General features: G+C 48.3%; 1 protein-coding gene across 1 annotated transcript in view; it reads right to left on the bottom strand.

The window, feature by feature from the left end:
* Nucleotides 1-22,741, bottom strand: part of LOC140429466 (aminopeptidase Q-like) — a 246,262-nt gene that overhangs the window by 24,360 nt on the left and 199,161 nt on the right. Inside the window, exon 15 of the mRNA XM_072516494.1 lies at nucleotides 21,390-21,478. Coding sequence (XP_072372595.1) covers nucleotides 21,390-21,478 — 89 coding nt within the window. The remainder of the gene's footprint in view (nucleotides 1-21,389; nucleotides 21,479-22,741) is intronic.

Raw genomic sequence — 22,741 nt, 5'->3', positions numbered from 1 at the left:
AGAAATTGAAACAAAAACATAAACCTTGGAAGAATATTACTTTTAGTAGACTGGACTCTGCCCGCCAGGGACAAGGAAGATTGTCCCACTTTTGCAGATCGGACTTAACCTTGTCTACCAGACTTGCAAAGTTCAATTTATGAAAGCTGGTCCCAATCATGGACCACCCGGAGTCCCAGATCCTGAAGCAAGAGCTGTCCAAGTGAAAAGGCAACAAGGCAACACCTCCAGGTTGGCCCCCCTCCCTGGGGGGGGGGGGGGGGGGGGGGTTAACCGGAAAACTTCACTCTTTTCCATATTCAACTTGTAACCTGAATACAAACCAAAGCTCCTCAATAGCTCCGTTATATCACCATGGTGGGGACCGGGTCCGTAACATAAAGCAGCAGATTGTCAGCAGAGAGATATCCTATGCTCCACTCCTGCCCTCCTTATCCCCTTCCACTTTACTTTCCATTTTTGGAACATCACCTACCTCTGTTCCTTTCTCAGCTAATCTGGTGAAACCTTTATTTAACCGTTTGTGACCTGACTCTATGGTCAACTTCAACAGGGCCACAAAGGGGACGGTAGTATGTCAACCTCCCCTTATATATCCCGCCACATTTTTACTTCCATTGAAACTAACAGAAGGGAAAATCGGCAGGGTGTATAAGATGCCCATGCATCTCTCTCCTCCTCTTTACACCACATCCTTCCCTGTGCCCCTGCCTTGTACCAATTATCCATCCCCAAACCTTCCATGACCTGAACATAGTACTTGGTTTTGACTTTCCATATGTCATACCATCAGAGTTTTATTTGTGTTAAATAGTTGCTAAATTACAAAGCCACAAAGGAATTATAATTCTGATAAACAATAAATTAAAAATGTCAGGTGCGATTCAGCAGAATGTAGTTAAAGTCTGCTGAATGGCATGTTTGTTTTGGCCTCGGGTAGTTTCCCCCCACCGAGGCAGCACTAAGAGGGGTTTCCTGCTGGTGAGCTTCAGTTGGGCGCCATTTTGTCAGGCAGCCCCATCTTTCCCTCCCCCACTCTTTCAGGACCCCCCTGTACTTTTGATCCCCTCTTCACTCTCCCAACCTTGGGGTGGCCCCGGGAACCCCTCTTCCTGGCAAGGTCTCCCCAGGCCCGAGCCCTGGCAGTGCCAACCTGGCAGCTTGGCACCCCGGCAGTGCCCCTGACACCCTAGCAGTACCATGCAGGCACCGTGACAATACCAAGGTAGCAATGCCAGGGTGCCAGGCTGGCAGTGCCAATGTGGCTGGATGCCAGGGTGCCACCCTGCCCTGCCCCCAAGCACCCAGGGGACTCCAATGCCCTGAGAGACCCCCCCCTCCCCAGATGCCGCTACAATTGGTCCACCTTTGTGTGGGCCAGTACTAAATGGCATTCTGGCGAGATCTCCCACGAGCAGCTGTTGAGTCGTGGGCGCCGAGTGAATCCGGCATCCGGGTATTTAAATGAGCATTACGATCATTTAAATATTCAGGTCAGGATCTTTCCTAGTCAGGAAAAGATCCAGATCACGCTGGTGGAGTGAGCCGAGTGACTCGGGTGAGGTTTCGCACCTGGCATGGAGCCAATTTAGGGCTCGCACATGATTCACCCGTTGCACCCAAATCCACGCTGGGCACAATGGGGTCACTGAATCGCCCCTTTCATTCTTTCCAAGACAAATAATTATAATTATAAATAAATTAATGCATGGTTTACCTGCAATCCTGTATTTCTTTTAAAATATTTTATTAAGTCATTTATATAAACAACAAACAAAACAAATAAGAGCAAAAGCAAACTACAGCACAATAAATAACCAATAACCCCCCCCCCCCCACCCTTCCCCTCTTCCTGTCCTACCACCCCCATTTTTAACCTCCATTTCTCTCTCCCCCCCCCTTCCCCTCTGCTGACACCTTCGATCCTTCTTAAAGAAGTCGATGAACGGCTTCCAGCTCCGGGCAAACCCATCAACCGACCCTCTCAAGACAAACTTAATCTTTTCCAAACTCAGGAATTCTGCCAGGTCACTTCCCCACATCCCCGCTTTCGGTGGCTCCGATTCCCTCTATGCAAGTAAAACCCATTCCCGGGCTATCAGGGAGGCAAGGGCCAAAACATGGGCCTCTCTCGCCCCCTGGATTCCCGTGCTTCCGACACCCCAAATATCGCTACCACTGGGCTCGGGACCATCTTTACCCCCAAAACCTTGGACATTACGTCCACAAACCCCTGCCAGAACCCCTTCAGTTTTGTACGTGCCCAGAACATGTGGACATGGTTCGCAGGCCTCTCCACGCACCGTTCACACCTATCCTCTACTCCCACAAAGAACCTACTCATTCTAGCCACCGTCATATGCACCCTGTGAACTACTTTGAACTGAATAAGGCTGAGTCCTGCACATAACGAGGATGCATTCATCCTCCACAGGGCCTCTTCCCACGTCCCGGATTCTCCCCAGTGCCCTCTATCCCTCCCACCCAGCTCCTCCTCCCATTTCCATTTAACATCTCCTATGGGGCTCCCTCCCAGTCCATTAGCTCCTTACAAACCTCGGACACCTTCCCTTCCCCTATCCCCTCTCTCGACAGCACCTTATCCTGCAGCCCCAAGGGTGCAACCCAGGAAAGTACCTGCCTCCTCACAAAGTCCCGGCCCTGCAAGTATCTAACCCCATTCCCATTGGACAGCTCATATTCCTCCTAGCTCTCAAAACTGCCCCCTATGAACAAATCCCAAACCGCTCAATCCCTGCCTGCCACCACCCCTGAAACCTATGGTTATCACAAATCGGTGCCCACACTGAGGCACTCTCCAATCTCAGATGCCGCTTCCACTGCACCATACTCTCAAGGCCGACACTACCACTGGGCTCACAGAGTACCTGCTGGCGAGAACGGCAGAAGCGCTGTCAACAATGCCCCTAAACCCTTTCCTCTGCAAGAAGCTGCCCCCATACCGGCCCCTCCCCCACTACCCATTTCCTAACCGCAGTGATGTTGGCCACCCAGTAATAATTCATTATATTCGGCAACGCCAGCTCCCCCACCACCTCACCCCCGTTCCAAAAGCGCCCGCTTGACCCGCGGGGTGTTCCACACCCACATAAACCCGAGATCAACGCGTTGACCTTTTTAAAAAATGACTTTGGAACTAAGATCGGAGGTTCCTCTAAAACTCCTCGAACACCCTATTCTACTCCACCGGGTCCAGTACCCTTCCCGTCCCGTCCTTCACTCTTCCAATCTCCCTCACCACCTCCTGCTTCCTAAGTTGGTGGGCCAGCATCCTACTCGCCTTCTCCCCGTACTCGTACACTGCCCCCCTAGCCCTCCGACTGCCTTCCCCGTAGACATCAGCCCAAACTCCATCTGGTGCCTCTGCCTCTCCTTCAACAACCCTGCCTCCAGGGCTTCCGAGTATCTCCTATCAACCCTCAAAATCTCTTCCACCAATCTTGCCATCTCTGCTCGATCCTCCTTTTCCCTGTGTGCCTGAATCTAAATTAACTCTGCCCCTAAACACCACCTTGAATGCCCCCTATAGCGTGGCAGCCGTAACATCCCCCGTATCGTTGAGCTCCACATACTCCCAGATGGTAGACCTCATCCGTTCGCACAGCTCCTCATCTGCCAACAACCCCACATCCAGCCTCCACTGCAGGAGCTGCACCCCCAGGTCCATACGCAAATCTACCCAATGCGGCGCATGGTCTGAAACCACAATTGCCGAATACTCCGAGTCGACCACCCCCGCCAGTAACGCCTTGTCCATCACAAAGAAATCAAGCCCCACGATCTGCAGGTTTTGTCTTCAGGAGCAGTTCTCCAGATCCCCCACCTTCTCCTTCGCCCGCTTTTGCGTCTCCCGCATCACTCCCATCTCGGCTACCAATTAGACGAGCCACTCCCCGTGCTCCCCCACCATCTCCTCCAGTTTCATCATCGCCTGGCCCTGGGACTCCAACCTCTGCTCCACACGGTCAATCCCCGCTTTCAGCAGCTCTACCACCCTGGCTAGATCCTCCTGGGCTTCCCTTCTCTGCTGGCTGAACTTCTCATTTAATAAGTTCACCAGCTGCTCTGTCAACCACTGGGCGGGCAGGACAGGCCCTTTACCCTCCACCACCTTGACATGTGGCACACCAAGATTCTCCTGTTCCACTAGCTTCCTTCTTCTCGACGCACTTGTGGTCGTGGATCCATCCACCAGCCACACCAGTGGAGTCTCACTTTCTCCTGGCATCCTGCATCTTTTTTCATCCAAACTTCCAGCCTACGAGCAGGGAAAAGGTCCAAAAAATCTACCTTGAGCTGCCAAATGTGCGACCGCTTACTCCATGGCTGGCACCGGAAGTCCTGCAATCCTGGGCTGGATTCTCAGGACACCGACGCCGAAATCGCGTTTGGTGAGGGGCCGGAGAATCCAAATTCCCAACAGAATCGGGGGCGGCGTTGCTTCCACAATGCTCCGCCCCCTCCAAAGCGCCGTAATCGCAGAATATGCCGCGCCATCTATCCACGGTCTCATGCCATTGCTGGAGGTCCTCCCCCTGATGCTCGGCACTCGACCGGCCATGTTCCCGATGGAATGGGTCGCGAGTAGTCTCACCCATCGGGAACTCAGTGTGGCAGCTGCGGACTTAGTCCAGCGCCGCCACAGTTGGGGGAGGGCCGATTCACGGGTAGGGCAGCCATTATTCGGGGCTGGCGGAACTGTGGCGGGGTGGTCCAGGGCACGCGAGCCGGCTGAAGGGGGGGCACTATTTTGCGGGCCGGGTCCGTGAGCGACATCCGCCATGAAGCACGGCGCGGCCGCTGCAAGCCGCCGCCGTGCATATGCGCGGCCACGGACCCGGCAATTCTCCAGGTCGTATCGGCAGCTGGAGCTGGGTGCTCTATGCTGCCTTCTTGCTAGCCCCCAGCAAAACGGGACTTAACTATGCCAGTCTGGATCACACCCATTGTGAGCCAAATCCAGATCGCGATGTCTCGTGAGATTTCCTTAGATCTCGTGGGGCGTAATGACCGTCGGGAATCCTGGAAGAGTCCCAGGATACGGCCAGCAAATCGTGCCCCACATTTCTGTGCATTAATTGTTGTTTGTCACGTGTCCACCCACTCCACTGAGTTGTCTATATTCTCTTACATTCTTTCACTATCCTCATAACAGTTCACAATACTTTCAAGTTATGTCTCATTTGAAAATTCTGGAACACTGCCCCATATAACCAAGTCGAAGTCATTAATATATATCAAGAAAATCATATGGTTCTATTATCAATGCAACTGGAGAACTTTCTCCAATCGGAAAAATAATCAATTACTCTCTGCTTCCAGTTACTTTGCAACATTGTATCCACGCTTCCATTATCTCTTTCGTTCTTTGGGTTGCAGTTATGCCAGCTAGATTGTTATATGGCAATTGTCAAATATTTTTTGGAAGTCCATGGGCTGGATTCTCCGCAGCCCCGCACCAAAATCGCGTTTGGCGCAGGGGCGGAGAATCAACGTTCTCGGCAAAATTGCGCTCGGCGCCTCTCCGCCGATTCTCCGGACCCCAGAGAATCACTCGTCTGTGAATCACGCCGTGCAGCTGGGAGGGCATTGCCAGAGGCCCTCCCAGCGATACTCCGCTCCGACTGGACGATTTCCCAACGCCATGGTTCTAACCACATATGGCCGGTCGGGACTAAGTTCACGGCTGCCCAGGTGGGGGGGACGGGGGCATTCAGCGGACTCGGAACTGGAAATGTGTAGGTCTGTATCCGCAGCTAAAGCTGCGAACTTCACGACGGGTCCCTGCTAGCCCCCTCCAGGTAAGTGAATTGCTCTTTATTTTTTGCAGGAATCTGGGAAGTGAAACTCCAGTGTTTTTACGCTGGCGTGGGGACATAGCCCCATTTTTGGAGAATCCAGCTCCATGTATCAAGCACATTACCTTCATCAATCCTTTCACTCTATTATCTCGTCAAAAAAATTAAATCGGTGAGCAGCACGGTGGCGCAGTGGGCTAGCCCTGCCGCCTCACGGCACCGAGGTCCCAGGTTCGATCCCGGCTCTGTGTCATGGTCTGTGTGGAGTTTGCACATTCTCCCCGCGTTTGCGTGGTTTTCGCCCCCACAATCCAAAGATATGCAGGCTAGGTGGACTGGCCATGCTAAATTGCCCCTTAATTGTAAAAAATGAACTGGGTACTCTAAATTTAAAAAATAAATAAATCGGGTTAGTTAAACCTACAAGCAAAGAGGGGTACTCTAAGTCAGGGAAAGCAATTCCTGAAAAATGGCCAGCAGAATGACTGTGCCAGTGCTGTGGAGAGAGGTGAGATCAATGTCCTGCAAGTGCAGCCCAATGCTTTCAGTACAACAGGATTAGATACTGGGGCAAAGTGTGTAAAGCAGTTCTTCAACACAGGGGAGGCTCAAAGTTATGCATGAAGTTGAGTTTGCAAACCAGAAGACGCACAGCCATGTTTCTTGGGGAGGTCAAACATCTTCTTAGTTTCTCACTTTGGAATGCAATCTTTTCTGTCAATGGCCATCTAACAAATTGAAAGTTAGATATAGGAGCCAGTGTGACAGTCCTGTTGGACTGAAAGACTTCTGGCTTCGAACAACAGCACATCACTTTATGGTTTAGGAAGAATCTGACTCCCAATTGTTGGTATGACCCTGAAACCACTGAGATATGGCAGCAAACAGATCAATGACTGTTATATTACCATGATTGGTAAAATGTTGTATTCTTTGTCTTTTCTTCCAGAATGACCTGATGTAGTGTTGACAAAGAATATACCAATCAAAAGATTGGTATCAAAAAAAACTAAGTTATTATTACACTACTAATTAAATGAAGTTCGAACATTCTACTGAGCTACAGATGATAATTAAATATCCTAACTACATAATGATCTAACCTCGTGCTATCTCTAATTAACATTCATTCTGCTCTAAGCTTCTCCTTGTGCTTTCTCCATGCTTCTCCTTATGCTATTCCTAGAATTCCCTGAGAGCCTGTCTTAACTACTGAGAAGTAGTAACGTCCTCTCGTGTTTGATTTACATAGAGATGTAATTATTAACCCTTCACTAACCTGACTATATACATATCATTACATCCCCCTTTTTTTAGACATTTCTTTTCTATCATCAAAAGGAAAAAGTATATAATATCGGTACACAATACATGATATGTATCTGAATTTAACATGCGAGTGAAAAAAATTAATAATCAAACAGTCCAACAGTGATGATTCACAAATTGAGTCTGTCCAGCTTCCTTCTAATCCTGGATGATATTCTCAATCCAAGAAGAGGAGTGTCAGAAGTTTTTAACGTCTTCTGTGAATCATCAACAACCTTGGAAGAAGTCATTGTATTGTGAAAGAAACTTTCATGCAGTTGTAGATCTGGAAAAATCTTGTTCGATGGTTTGATTTTCAAAAGTGCTCATCGAGTTTGTCGAACAATTTTTTTTTTTTTATTAAATATTTTATTGAAAATTTTTGGTCAACCAACACAGTACATTGTGCATCCTTTACACAATATTGTAACAACACAAATAACAATGACCTATTTTATAAACAAAAAATGAATAAATAATAAATAACAAAAATGAAAACTAGCCCTAATTGGCAACTGCCTTGTCACAAGTAACACTCTCCAAAAATATAATTTAACAGTCCAATATATAATTATCTGTAGCAACGACCTATACATACTATACAGTATATATTAACAACCCTGAGAGTCCTTCTGGTTCCTCCTCCCCCCCCTCCCCCCCACCCCCCCCCCCCCCCCCCCCATCCTGGGCTGCTGCTGCTGCCTTCTTTTTCCCATTCCGTCTATCTTTCTGCGAGGTATTCGACGAACGGTCGCCACCGCCTGGTGAACCCTTGAGCCGACCCCCTTAGGACGAACTTAATCCGCTCTAGCTTTATAAACCCCGCCATGTCATTTATCCAGGTCTCCACCCCCGGGGGCTTGGCTTCTTTCCACATTAACAATATCCTGCGCCGGGCTACTAGGGACGCAAAGGCCAAAACATCGGCCTCTCTCGCCTCCTGCACTCCCGGCTCTTGTGCAACCCCAAATATAGCCAACCCCCAGCTTGGTTCGACCCGGACTCCTACTACTTTTGAAAGCACCTTTGTCACCCCCATCCAAAACCCCTGTAGTGCCGGGCATGACCAAAACATATGGGTATGATTCGCTGGGCTTCTCGAGCACCTCGCACACCTATCCTCCACCCCCAAAAATTTACTGAGCCGTGCTCCAGTCATATGTGCCCTGTGTAATACCTTAAACTGAATCAGGCTTAGCCTGGCACACGAGGACGACGAGTTTACCCTGCTTAGGGCATCTGCCCACAGCCCCTCCTCGATCTCCTCCCCCAGCTCTTCTTCCCATTTCCCTTTTAGTTCATCTACCATAGTCTCCCCTTCGTCCCTCATTTCCCTATATATATCTGACACCTTACCATCCCCCACCCATGTCTTTGAGATCACTCTGTCCTGCACCTCTTGTGTCGGGAGCTGCGGGAATTCCCTCACCTGTTGCCTCGCAAAAGCCCTCAGTTGCATATACCTGAATGCATTCCCTTGGGGCAACCCATATTTCTCGGTCAGCGCTCCCAGACTCGCGAACTTCCCATCCACAAACAGATCTTTCAGTTGCGTTATTCCTGCTCTTTGCCACATTCCATATCCCCCATCCATTCCCCCCGGGGCAAACCTATGGTTGTTTCTTATCGGGGACCCCCCCAAGGCTCCAGTCTTTCCCCTATGCCGTCTCCACTGTCCCCAAATCTTCAGTGTAGCCACCACCACCGGGCTTGTGGTGTAGTTCCTCGGTGAGAACGGCAATGGGGCTGTCACCATAGCCTGTACGCTAGTCCCCCTACAGGACGCCCTCTCTAATCTCTTCCACGCCGCTCCCTCCTCCTCTCCCATCCACTTACTCACCATTGAAATATTAGCGGCCCAATAATACTCACTTAGGCTCGGTAGTGCCAGCCCCCCCCTATCCCTGCTACGCTGTAAGAATCCCTTCCCACTCCACTCTATCAAATGCTTTCTCGGCATTCATCGCCACTACTATCTCCGTTTCTCCCTCTGGTGGGGCCATCAACATTACCCCTAACAACCTCCGTATATTCGTGTTCAGCTGTCTCCCCTTCACAAACCCAGTTTGGTCCTCGTGGACCACCCCCGGGACACATTCCTCTATTCTCATTGCCATTACCTTGGCCAGGACCTTGGCATCTACATTTAGGAGGGAAATAGGTCTATAGGACCCGCATTGTAGCGGGTCCTTTTCCTTCTTTAAGAGAAGCGATATCGTTGCTTCAGACATAGTCGGGGGCAGTTGTCCCCTTTCCTTTGCCTCATTAAAGGTCCTCGTCAGTACCGGGGCGAGCAAGTCCACATATTTTCTATAGAATTCGACTGGGAATCCATCCGGTCCCGGGGCCTTTCCCGCCTGCATGCTCCTAATTCCTTTCACCACTTCTTCTACCTCGATCTGTGCTCCCAGTCCCACCCTTTCCTGCTCTTCCACCTTGGGAAATTCCAGCCGATCCAAGAAGCCCATCATTCTCTCCCTCCCATCCGGGGGTTGAGCTTCATATAATTTTTTATAAAATGTCTTGAACACTCCATTCACTCTCTCCGCTCCCCGCTCCATCTCTCCTTCCTCATCCCTCACTCCCCCTATTTCCCTCGCTGCTCCCCTTTTCCTCAATTGGTGTGCCAGCAACCTGCTCGCCTTCTCCCCATATTCGTACTGTACACCCTGTGCCTTCCTCCATTGTGCCTCTGCAGTGCCTGTAGTCAGCAAGTCAAATTCTACATGTAGCCTTTGCCTTTCCCTGTACAGTCCTTCCTCCGGTGCTTCCGCATATTGTCTGTCCACCCTCAAAAGTTCTTGCAGCAACCGCTCCCGTTCCTTACTCTCCTGCTTCCCTTTATGTGCCCTTATTGATATCAGCTCCCCTCTAACCACCGCCTTCAACGCCTCCCAGACCACTCCCACCTGGACCTCCCCATTATCATTGAGTTCCAAGTACTTTTCAATGCACCCCCTCACCCTTAGACACACCCCCTCATCTGCCATTAGTCCCATGTCCATTCTCCAGGGTGGGCGCCCTCCTGTTTCCTCCCCTATCTCCAAGTCCACCCAGTGTGGAGCGTGACCCGAAATGGCTATAGCCGTATACTCCGTTCCCCTCACCTTCGGGATCAATGCCCTACCCAGCACAAAAAAGTCTATTCGCGAGTAGACTTTATGGACATAGGAGAAAAACGAGAACTCCTTACTCCTAGGTCTGCTAAATCTCCACGGGTCTACACCTCCCATCTGCTCCATAACATCTTTAAGTACCTTGGCTGCTGCCGGCCTCCTTCCAGTCCTGGACTTCGACCTATCCAGCCCTGGTTCCAACACCGTATTAAAATCTCCCCTCATTATCAGCTTTCCCATCTCTAGGTCCGGAATGCGTCCTAGCATCCGCCTCATAAAATTGGCATCATCCCAGTTCGGGGCATATACGTTTACCAAAACCACCGTCTCCCCCTGTAGTTTGCCACTCACCATCACGTACTTCCCCCGTTATCCGCCACTATAGTCTTTGCCTCGAACATTACCCGCTTCCCCACTAATATAGCCACCCCCCTGTTTTTCGCATCTAGCCCCGAATGGAACACCTGCCCCACCCATCCTTTGCGTAGCCTAACCTGGTCTATCAGTTTCAGGTGCGTTTCCTGTAACATAACCACATCTGCCTTAAGTTTCTTAAGGTGTGCGAGTACCCGTGCCCTCTTTATCGGCCCGTTCAGCCCTCTCACGTTCCACGTGATCAGCCGAGTTGGGGGGCTTCCTACCCCCCCCCCTTGTCGATTAGCCATCACCTTTTTCCAGCTCCTCACCCGGTTCCCACGCAGCTGTATCTCCCCCAGGCGGTGCCCCCCCCCGCCCATCCTCTCCCATACCAGCTCCCCCCTCTCCCCAGCAGCAGCAACCCAGTAATTCCCCCCTCCCACCCCCCCCGCTAGATCCCCCGCTAGCGTAATTACTCCCCCCATGTTGCTCCCAGAAGTCAGCAAACTCTGGCTGACCTCGGCTTCCCCCCGTGACCTCGGCTCGCACCGTCCGACGCCCCCTCCTTCCTGCTTCTCTATTCCCGCCATGATTATCATAGCGCGGGAACCAAGCCCGCGCTTCTCCCTTGGCCCCGCCCCCAATGGCCAACGCCCCATCTCCTCCACCTCCCCTCCTCCCCCCATCACCACCTGTGGGAGAGAGAAAAGTTACCGCATCGCAGGATTAGTACATAAAACCCCTCTTTGCCCCCCACATTCGCCCCACCACTTTGTTCGAACGTTCTTTTTAATAACCCGCTCATTCCAGTTTTTCTTCCACAATAAAAGTCCACGCTTCATCCGCCGTCTCAAAGTAGTGGTGCCTCTCTCGATATGTGACCCACAGTCTTGCCGGTTGCAGCATTCCAAATTTTATCTTCTTTTTATGAAGCACCGCCTTGGCCCGATTAAAGCTCGCCCTCCTTCTCGCCACCTCCGCACTCCAGTCTTGATAAACGCGGATCACCGCGTTCTCCCATTTACTACTCCGAGTTTTCTTCGCCCATCTAAGGACCATTTCTCTATCCTTAAAACGGAGGAATCTCACCACGATGGCTCTGGGAATTTCTCCTGCTCTCGGTCCTCGCGCCATCACTCGGTATGCTCCCTCCACCTCCAACGGACCTGCCGGGGCCTCCGCTCCCATTAACGAGTGCAGCATCATGCTCACATATGCCCCGACGTCCGCTCCCTCCACACCTTCAGGAAGACCAAGAATCCTCAGGTTGTTCCTCCTTGCGTTGTTTTCCAGTGCCTCCAACCTTTCCACACATCGTTTCTGATGTGCCTCCTGCGTCTCCGTCTTCACCACCAGGCCCTGTATATCGTCCTCATTCTTGGCTGCCTTTGCCTTCACGACCCGAAGCTCCCGCTCCTGGGTCTTTTGTTCCTCCTTTAGCCCTTCGATCGCCTGTAGTATCGGGGCCAACAGCTCTTTCTTCATTTCCTTTTTGATCTCTTCCACACAGCATTTCAAGAACTCTTGTTGTTCAGGGCCCCATGTTAAACTGCCACCTTCCGACGCCATCTTGGTTTTTGCTTGCCTTCCTTGCCGCTGTTCTAAAGGATCCACTGCAATCTGGCCACTTCCCTCTCCTTTTTCCATCCGTATCCAGGGGGGATTCCCTTCTGGTTTACCGCACAGTGTTTTTAGCCGTCAAAATTGCCGTTGGGGCTCCTATCAAGAGCCCAAAAGTCCGTTTCACAGGGAGCTGCCGAAATGTGCGACTCAGCTGGTATTCGCCACACCCGGAAGTCGAGTTTGTCGAACAATTGAACCTTCATTCGTTTGAGTGGTATAGGAGCGTGTTGCTGCTTGACAAATCACTTTAGCAATAGCAGACCAACCTCCATCAAGAATAAGAATCCTGTTTTGTTCAGTGGTTCTAGTGTGGTTGCATATTGATTGTAGTATTGTTGTTCTATGTCTTGTTGACATTGCAACTTGTTGATTACGGGCAGATGATCTGGATCAGGAAGTCTGAACTGAAGAGTAGTCCTTAACTCCCTGTTCAGCAACAATTGAGCTGGCGATAAACCCGTGGCAAGTGTAGTTGCTCTGTAGTTGAGTAAAGCAAGGTTCATATCAGCATGAGAATCGAAGGGTTTGTATAGAAGGGGCTTCACTACGTGAACCTCTTTCTCAACTTTTCCATTTGATTACGGATAGTATGGACTTGACGTAATGTGAGCAAAATTATATTCTTTGGTGACTTTTGACCATTCATGACTATCAAAACACAGTCTGTTATCAGTCATTGAAATAAATTTTTTTTTTTTTTTATTGTTTTGGGGCAATTTTGCGTGGCTAATCCACCTACCCTGCACATCTTTGGATTGTGGCGGTGTAACGCACGGAAACATGGGGAGAACGTGCAAACTCCATACGGACAGTGACCCAGAGCCGGGATTGAACCTGGGACCTCAGCGCCGTGAGGCAGTAATGCTAACCACTGCACCACCGTGCTGCCTGCTGTTATCAGTCATGACAGTGTTCGGAATACCATGTCTCGCAAAGACTTCTTTTGTAGCCTTGATAACAGATCTGGAAGTCAATTATGACAACTTAATGACTTCAGGATAATTTGAAAAGTAGTCTATGATTAACACGTAATTAATTGAAATGAAACAAGTCGATTCCTACTTTCGGCCATGGGCCGGGATTCTCCGACCCCACGCCGGGTGTCGGAGAATCCCCGCGGGACGTGAGAATTACGCCCCGCCGCCCCGATGCCGGCTTCCCACTTCTCCCCCGACAATTCTCGGGTGCCCGCGGGATTCCCGCCGCACCGGTCTGGGGCCATTGAAAGCACCCCCCCCCCCCCAACCCGGCGATTCTCCGGGCCCCGATGGGCCGAGTGGCTGCCGAGTTCGGCCGAGTCCTGCCGGCGTTCGTTACTCAGGTCCCACACGGTGGGACCTGGAAGGTGTGTCTGCGGGGGCCGTCCTGGAGGGGGAATGGGGCCCCCATGGTGGCCTGACCCACGATCGGGGCCTACCAATCGGCGGGTGGGCTGGTTCCTCTGTGCCGGGGGCCAGCACGGAGGAGGGAACCCACGCACATGCACAGAATCACGCCGGCCGTGGCGTGCATGCGCGGAATCACGCCAGCCGTTCCGTGCATGTGCGAACTCGCGCCGGCCGTTCCACGCCGACTGGAGCTGCGGGGACCACTCCGGTGCCGACCTCGCTCCCTCGAAAGGGGAGCATTCCCCATTATCGGGGACTGTTGATGCCGGAGTGGTTGGTGCCGCTTTTCATGCTGGCATGAGGACATAGCCCCATTTTTGGAGAATCCCGCCCATGGAGTCTTCTCTAATGCATGCGGTAGAAGTTTTTCTTTGCACTGTGCAGGTTCGTATTTAGACATGTTTCACACTGGTGAATAAGATTTATGATGTCTCAGTTGATACCTGACCAATAAACAGCTTGTCTCGCTCTCATTTTGCATTTTTCTTAGCTGAGATGACCTTCATGTATCTGTCTCAGAATCATGGGTCTAAGTGACATAGGAATCACTATGCAATCGAGTCGGAGTAACAATCCATCAACAACTGTTAGTTCAGCTTGTATGTTTCTATATTTGGAACAATGTCCTTCAGGCCAACCAAGTAACATTGAATCTTTGTTGGTCTCATCACGGATGAGTTTCAGTTTGTCATCTGAGGCAGGGAAGGTTTCAGCTCGAAGCTCCCCTTCAGCTTCTATGTGCTGAATAAATTAAGTTGGTTGCTCTTCTGAGTTAACAGAACATGATAACGCATCAGCAATTATCAATTCCTTGCCTGGAGTATATACAAGTCGAATGTCATATCTACGTAGCTGTAACCTTGGTGTCATATCATTCAAATCTTTATGAATGATGTGAACAAGTGATCGGTGATCAGTCTCGACTGTGAATGTAGGTAGACCATATACATAGTCGTGAAACTTGAGAATTTCCGTTAGTAAACCTAGACATTCCTTTTCAATTTGGGCATACCATTGTTCAGTAGATGTCATTGCTCTTGAAGCATAGGCAACTGGTGACCATGAAGAATAGTCATCATTTTGTAGAAGAACTGCTCCAATTCCACTTTGACTTGCATCCATTGAGATTTTTGTTTCTGTCGGGGTCAAAGAAAGAAAGAAGAGGTGCAGTGGTCAGTTGTGACTTAAGATCGATCCATTATTTTTGATGAGTGTCAGTCCATGCAAACATGGTGGACTTTTTGATGAGATGTCATAAAGCAGTAATTCTGGACGAGAGGTTAGGAATGAATTTCCCCAGAAAATTCACAACACCTAAGAATCTCAACACAGCTTTCTTGTCATTTTCTGTATGGCAGCAACATTGGCATCGTCAGGTCGCACACCATGATCCGAAATTTGATCTCTAAGGAACTTCAGAGTTGAGATTCCAAAATTACATTTGACTCTATTCAGTTTTAGATCAAATTTATGTACTCGTTGGAAGACTTGCAACAGCATTGCATTGTGCTCTTCTCATGTAGATGACCAGACAATTATATTATCCACATAAACACGTACACCTTCAATACCTTCAGTCATTTGTTCCATCACGCGATGAAATATCTCCGAAGCTGAAATAATACCAAATGGAATTCTGTTGAATCAGCATCGACCAAGTGGTGTGTTGAACATACACAACTTCTTGCTTGTGTCATCTAACTGCATTAGCCAAAATCCTCTGGAGGCATTAATTTATGAATTTTTTTTAGCACTCGCCATTCCGCTGGTGATTTTTTCACACTTGGGTATTGGATAGTGCTCTCGCTTAATATTTTTATTCAGATCTTTTGCATCGATGCATATCCTTAATTCCCCAGAAGGTTTCTTTACACACACCATTGAACTGACCCAGTCAGTCGGGGCTGTTATTTTGGATATTATGCCAAGGTTTTGCATACGTGCAAGTTCTTGCTTTAATCTCTCATGAAGCGGTGCAGGAACTCTCCTCGGAGGGTGTACCACTGGTTTGGTATCTGGCTTCAACTGAATTTTATATTGATAGGGAAGAGTACCCATGCCTTCAAAGACGTGCGGAAAGCGATCAAGAATTCCTTGTATGACGTCCTGAACAGGTGGAAGAGATGAACTTGCGCTATAAATTCTCTGAATTAGGTAAAGATCCTTGCAGGCTTGCGCACCTAAGCGAGAGGATCTGTTCAATTCAACAATCTCAAATCTTAGAGGTATGGTAGTGTCGTGATTTGGGACCAATAAATAGCATGATCCCAATGAGGTGATAGCGTTGCCATTATAGTCACGCAATTGACAATCTGAATTCTTGATTTTAAGAGTTTGCTTCAGTTGCGAAAGGTCATGCCTGTTGAGCAAGTTTGCAGAAGCTCCTGCATCAAGTTTAAAAATGATTTCAGAACTATTTAGTTGAAGCATTGTGTTCCATTCTGATTCTAAATTGATAGAATGAACTGCACTAAGAGGAGATGAAACATCTGTGGTATCATCACATTTTTCAATAATGCCTACGAAGAAGGAATCTTCTAATTAGTAAGCATCAAGATCATTGAAAAAAAATTCTTTCCAATAAGCTTCTTTTGTTGTGTCTACACTTCTTACATTCATTTGCTTATTATTTAAATTCGCAGATTTTAATTGTGTTGCTTTAAGAGATGTCCTGCATTTCACAATGAAGTGGTTGAGTTTGTCACATTGTGAGCAAATATTTCCTCGTGCTGGACATTTTTTGTGAGGGTGGGCGTATCCACCGCGTCCACACATCATGAAGTTCATGTCGTCACGCGTACAGTTCCTTCGCGCAGGCGCAGATTGGTCTTCTTCTGTCTCGTGTCTTTTTGCGAAGTGCGAATGTGTAGGCCGGGAATGCGCATGCGCAAGATGGCTGCCGTCCGAAACGTGCATCTTTCTGAGCTGCGCCACAGCTCCAACGCATTCTACCTCGAGGCTCGTTTTCGCACCTTTTTCATCTGCAGAATCTCAATATATTGACTTTTGGACAATTCATGTATATGACACATTTTGCTAGCATTTTCAAGCTGGAGATCTTTCTGTCTCAGTAAACATTCCCTGAGCTTATCAATTATTCCAAATACAATTTGATTTCTGATCATTGAGTCAGTGAAAATGGAGGAAATACATATTTGAGCTGAGAACTTGGGCGGGATTCTCCAACCCCCCCCGTGTCGGAGAATCGCCGGGGGGGCGGAGTGAATCATGCCCAGTCGCACCGACGCCGGCTGCCGAATTCTCCAGCGCCGTTTGTTTTGCGGGGGCGGGGATCACTCTGCGCCGGTCGGCAGTGCCCCCCCCTGGCGATTCTCCGGTCCCCGATGGGCCGAGCGGTCACCTGTTTTCGGCGAGCCCCGACGGCGTGGATTAAACCAGGTCCGTACCGGCGGGACCTGGCTCTGAGGGCAGCCTGCGGAGTCTTCGGCGGTGCCGCGGGGGGATCCGGCCCCGGGGGGGGGGGGGGGGCCACAGTGGCCTGGCCCGCGATCGGGGCCCACCGATCTGCAGGCAGGCCTGTGCTGTGGGCGCACTCTTTCCCTCCGCGCCGGCCTCTGTAAAGCTCCGCCATGGCCGGCGCGGAGAAGAAACCCCCTGCGCATGCACAGGAATCATGGCAGCGGTTCTGGAAACACGCTGGCGCTCCTGTGCATGCGCCAACTCGCGCCGGCAGCAGAGGCTCTTCGGCGCTGGTTGGCGCGGCGCCAACCATTCCAGCGCCAGCCTAGCCTCCGAAGGTGCATAGGATTCCGCACCTTCCGGGCAGCCCTACACCGGAGTGGTTCACACCAGTCTTTGGCACTGGTACAGCCCGTCCGCCGGATACCGGAGAATCCCGGCCTTGAGATCAATCATGAAGCATTCAATCGACTCCCCATTATTTTGCATCCTTTTTTTAAAGACAAAACACTCTAATGTTTTATTAATCTGTATCTTGCAGTGAAGATCAAATTTTGCTGTGACAACATCATATTTAGTCTTTTCTTCATCCGCTGCAAATTGAAATGAGTTATACAGTTCCATGGCTTGTGGATCAGCCACCTTTAGAAATAATGCTAATTTCCAATCATTACTTGCATCATTTAAATCAGGTGGCAATTGATATAGCTGAAACTGTTGTTTGAACACTCACCAGTTAACATCTAGTTCACCAGTGATCCTGAGTTTTCGTGGAGCGTGAGCTTTCTCCATGAGTCCTGGATTCTTCGATGTCTCGCAGTAACAGGTCTGTAAGCAGTCTATTCTTTGAAGTTCGAGTCGCATGCTAGTTTTTTTGATAGTTAGATTCTTATTAATCTATCTATATAGCTTCAGTAGTCATCTGGTACCATGTTATATTACCATGATGGGTAATAAGTTGTATTCTTTGTCTTTTCTTCCAGAATGACCCGATGTAGTGTTGACAAAGAATAGACCAATCAAAAGATTGAAACAAAACTAATTTATTATTACACTACTAATTAAATGAAGTTCGAACACTCTACTGAGCTAAAGATGATAATTAAATGATATTCAAACTGTACGATGATCTAACCTTGTGCTATTTCTAATTAACATCCACTCTGCTCTAAGCTTCTTCTTGTGCTTTCACCATGCTTCTCCTTATGTTATTCCCAGAATTCCCTGAGTGGGCAGCACAGTAGCATAGTGGTTAGCACTACGGCTTCACAGCACCAGGGTCCCAGGTTCGATTCCCAGCTTGGGTCGCTGTCTGTGCGGAGTCTGAACGTTCTCTCTGTGTCTGTGCGGATTTCCTCCGTGTGCTCCGGTTTTCTTCCACATGTTCCGAAAGACGTGCTGTTAGGTAATTTGGACATTCTGAATTCTCCCTCTGTGTATCCGAACAGGCGCCGGAATGTGGCGACTAGGGGCTTTTCACAGTAACTTCATTGCAGTGTTAATGTCAGCCTAGTTGTGACAATAAAGTTTATTATATTATTATTAAATACTGAGAAGTAGTAACGCCCTCTAGTGTTTGATTTACACAGAGATGTAATTATTAACCCTTCACTAACCTGACTATATACATATCATTACAATGACCTGATGTACATCATCCATACCTAGCTTTTCTCTCTCTCGAGCAGGGATGCCTGCATAGTCTCAGAACTTCTGAAGATGGCAGATGATGTCAACACAACCACTATCATTAACCACTGTCATTAACTGCAAGTTCGGGAATATTTGTTATAAAGAAATGAATATCCTGACTGAGTCTTCAGCTCTGAGATGTCTCTCTTTGCAGGAAAGGTTTGTACATTCTCATGACAGGCCTCAGGAAACCATCCAACCATCCAGGAGGTAACCACATCATTTCCAGTGGAAGAGGGGAAAGAGAGTGATCAATAGTCTGAGAAATCTCTACCTCCAACCCCAACAATTGTACAGCAGGTCAACACTGTAACCACTGTGCACACATGGCAACTGCCAGCAAGCTTGCCAAAGGAACAAGAGATGCTGGAATCTGTTAGCAGCCATTCATGGCTGGCAATGAAAAGCAGACGTGAGCGAACACTAAACCTACTTCTTGCCAGAGGAATGCTCTCTCTAGGCTACGGAGGACATTGAGATGACCCACACAAAGACGGAAAAAGCAAAAGAAGTGAAAAATGAACACAGTGTTCATCTAACTCACAAGAAATGAGTTTGAATAGCACCATCAATCAATGCAACAGCCAAACTGGCCAAGTGCGGTTCAATACGAAGGAATGGAAGAAAAAAATGAAAGTGTAACCAATTATCAGCTCAACCTCCAGACCAACAGGAAGACCTATCAATGACAGAGCCTCTGACATAACTGCAAACAAGATATGGAAGGCTTATAACACCTCCAGACCACCTTGCCCTTCAAATTCAAGGAATTAAAGTGGGGAGATGGAGTAATGACAATGTAGGAATAATGCTAATGCAGTAATAGTGATAATGCGGTAAAAGTGATAAGGAGTAATAGTACGTATGTATTAATAGTGATAATGTAGTAATAGTGATAATATAGTAACAGTGTTAATGTAGCAATAGTGATAATGTAGTAATAGTGATTATATAGTAATAGTTCTAATGTAGTAATAATGATAATGCAATAATAGTGCATTTCTCAAGGAATTAAAGTGAGGAGATGGCGTAGTGATAATGCAGGAATAATGCTAATGCAGTAATAGTGATAATGCTATAAATGTGATAAGGAGTTGTAGTACTATGTAGTAATAGTGATAATGTAATAATAATGATAATGCAATAATAATGTTAAATAGCAATAATATCAATGTATTAATAGTGATAATGTGAGGTGGTCTTGTGGCACAGTGGTAGCATCCCTACCTCTATACCAGAAGCTCCGGGTTCAAGTCCAACAGTCAAGAATTGTTGCCATAGTTCACAGGCTGATAATCAGCTTGGGAATGCTCTCATCTTTCCCCCACTGTTCCCAAAGGGGAAAAAGTTGTGAGCACAGATACGCTAAAGAAAAGTGACAACGTAGTAATAGTGCGAACGCGGTATTAGTGATACTGTAGTAACAGTGCAAATGTAGTATGAGTGATAATGAACTAATAGTACTAATGTAGTATTAGTGCTAATGTAGTAACAGTGCAAATGTAGTATTCGTGATAATGTAGTAATAGTGCTGATGTAGTGCAAGTGATAATGTCGTCATAGTGCGAATGTAGTATTAGTGATAATGTAGTAACAGTGCAAATTTAGTATTGGTGATAATGTAGTAACAGTTCAAATGTAGTATTAGTGCCAATGTCATACTAGTGATAGTGTAGTAACATTATCGTATTAGTGATAATGTAGTAACAATAATACACACAAGTGCCAGGCAATGACCATCTCCTACAAGATCTAACCACCACCCCTTGACATTCAGTGCCAATGCCATCCCTGAATCCCCCACAATCAACATCCTGGATGTTACCATTGATCAGAAACTGAACGGGACCAGCCATATTAATACTGTAGGAAGTCAAAGGCTAGGAATCCTATGGCAAATAAATCACCTCCTGACCCCCCAAAGCCTGTCCACCATCTACAAGGCACAAGTCCGGAGTGTAATGGAATACTCTCCACTTGCCTGGATGAGTGCAGCTTCAACAACACTCAAGAAGCTTGACACCATCCAGGACAAAGCAGTCCGCTTGATTGCTCCCCATTCCACAATCATTCAAACTCTCCACCACCGACAAACGGTGCCAGCCATCGTACCATCTACAAGATGTACTGCAGTAACTCACCAAGGTTCCTTAGACAGCATCTTCCAAACCCATGACCACTACCATCTAGAAATACAAAGGCAGCAGATACCTGGGAACCCCACCACCTGGAGGTTCCCCTCCAAGATACTCATCACCCTGACTTGGAAATATATCGCCGTTCCTTCACTGTCACTGGGTCAAAATCCTGGAACACCCTCCCTAACAGCACTGTGGTGTACCTACACTTCAGGGGCTGCAGTGGTTCAAGAAGGCAACTCACCACCACCTTCTGAAGGGCAATTAGAGATGGGCAATAAATGCTGACCTAACCAGCGATGCCCACATCCCTGAAATGAATGAAAAAAAATATACAGCTAACTTCCATGCTGGAAATTGCAATTGATGCTAAGGCACCAAGTTAGCTCGATTTGGGTTCCATTTTAATAAAATGGGAAAGAGTACAAGTAGTAGATTGGGTGAAAAATAAACTGTACATATGACACGAAATAAGTAAATGCTAAATTTGTTAGTCCAAAATCAAGAACAGAAAATTGTAATACATACATGGTGCCAATCTGAATATTATTGAAATCTTCATTGATCAATTTCATCTGATAATGATAAAATGGAACAATTTTGCTGGCAATGTATTTCTGGAAACAACAAATAAGTAAATTAGGTTGTGAAATGAGGGCATTAGTAGAACAAATTATGAATACATTGTTCAGTGGAATCTGAAGCTTTTAAGACAATGAAGCCTATGTAATCTGGTTAGCAAAACATCAGATTCATGTGTACAGTCTAAATACAGACATGCACAAAAACAAAATACAGCAGAAATCTGAAATAAAAAACTGGAAAAGCTGGAAATACTCACCAGGTCAGGCAGCATGTGTGGAGGTGGAATCAGAGTTAGTAGTCAGAATTATATGCAGAGGCAGTGGCCCCACCCACAGGTTGAAAAGTCAGAGGTGAACCTACCATTGCTTGCCCAGGAATTTAGCAGGATTTTATGTTAACAGGCAGTTAACTCTTGAAGTCACGGCATTTGCTCTCATTAGGCGTTTGCTCTCATTAGGAGGGTATGTCCAGCCTCCAGGATTGCGGCGGGTGGGGAGCCCCAGGAGAGTGGGGGGAGAGACGGAACGGGCCGGGGAGTAGGTCAACCACCATTGGTGGGGGGTCGCTCCTGGGCTGGAGGATAAACTGCTCAGCACCCACGGGTCCAACTTCCCACCCCCCGTATCGTGTATACCCATACCAGAGGCAACATCAGCTGCTGCCTGTCAGTTCCACCGAACACCCACAGCACAGAGCCGGGTCCGTGATAAAATGGTGCAGGTCACTTTAACTCCCACTGACCATTGCAGCTTCTGGCTGCACAGCTGAAGTCTATTGCCAATAGGGAATTGGCAATGTTAGTTATGTGAGCACTCCACGGCTCCCAAGTGGATAGACATGCCATGTCGCAGGCGGGAGTTATTGTCCAGTGTCCCACTCAGTTTGTGAGCCCTGCATGCTTTGCCTGAACAATGGAGACATCAACACCACAGGGGCAGCAGCTGACAATCAAACACTCAAGAGCTGTGCCTCAGCATTGAGGACATCCCCACGGCCAAAGGGTGGATGTGTAAATTGGGGAAGGGACCTGCACTCGGTCCAAGTAATTTTCCTGGCAGGGGTCTGGGTTCGGTACTGAGAGGCACCTTCCATGTACGGGGATGCGTGTGCAAGGTGGGGGTCCCCCAGCAAAAACCGTTTCATTGGAGGGCACCCTGAGTTATGGCAGGGAATGTAAGGGTGGGAGGCTTGGGGCACTTGAGCATACTGGGGTTGAAGCTCTAACTGATTGTCTGTCTCGCACCCTTGACTGATTGTCAAGGTCGCTGCAGGCTACACTTTGGATACATTCTAGG

This window comes from Scyliorhinus torazame, chromosome 9 (assembly GCF_047496885.1).
Source record: "Scyliorhinus torazame isolate Kashiwa2021f chromosome 9, sScyTor2.1, whole genome shotgun sequence".
NCBI classification, from domain to species: Eukaryota; Metazoa; Chordata; class Chondrichthyes; order Carcharhiniformes; family Scyliorhinidae; genus Scyliorhinus; species Scyliorhinus torazame.
Note: the sequence above shows the minus strand (reverse complement) of the source record. Positions and strands in the feature narration are given on the sequence as shown.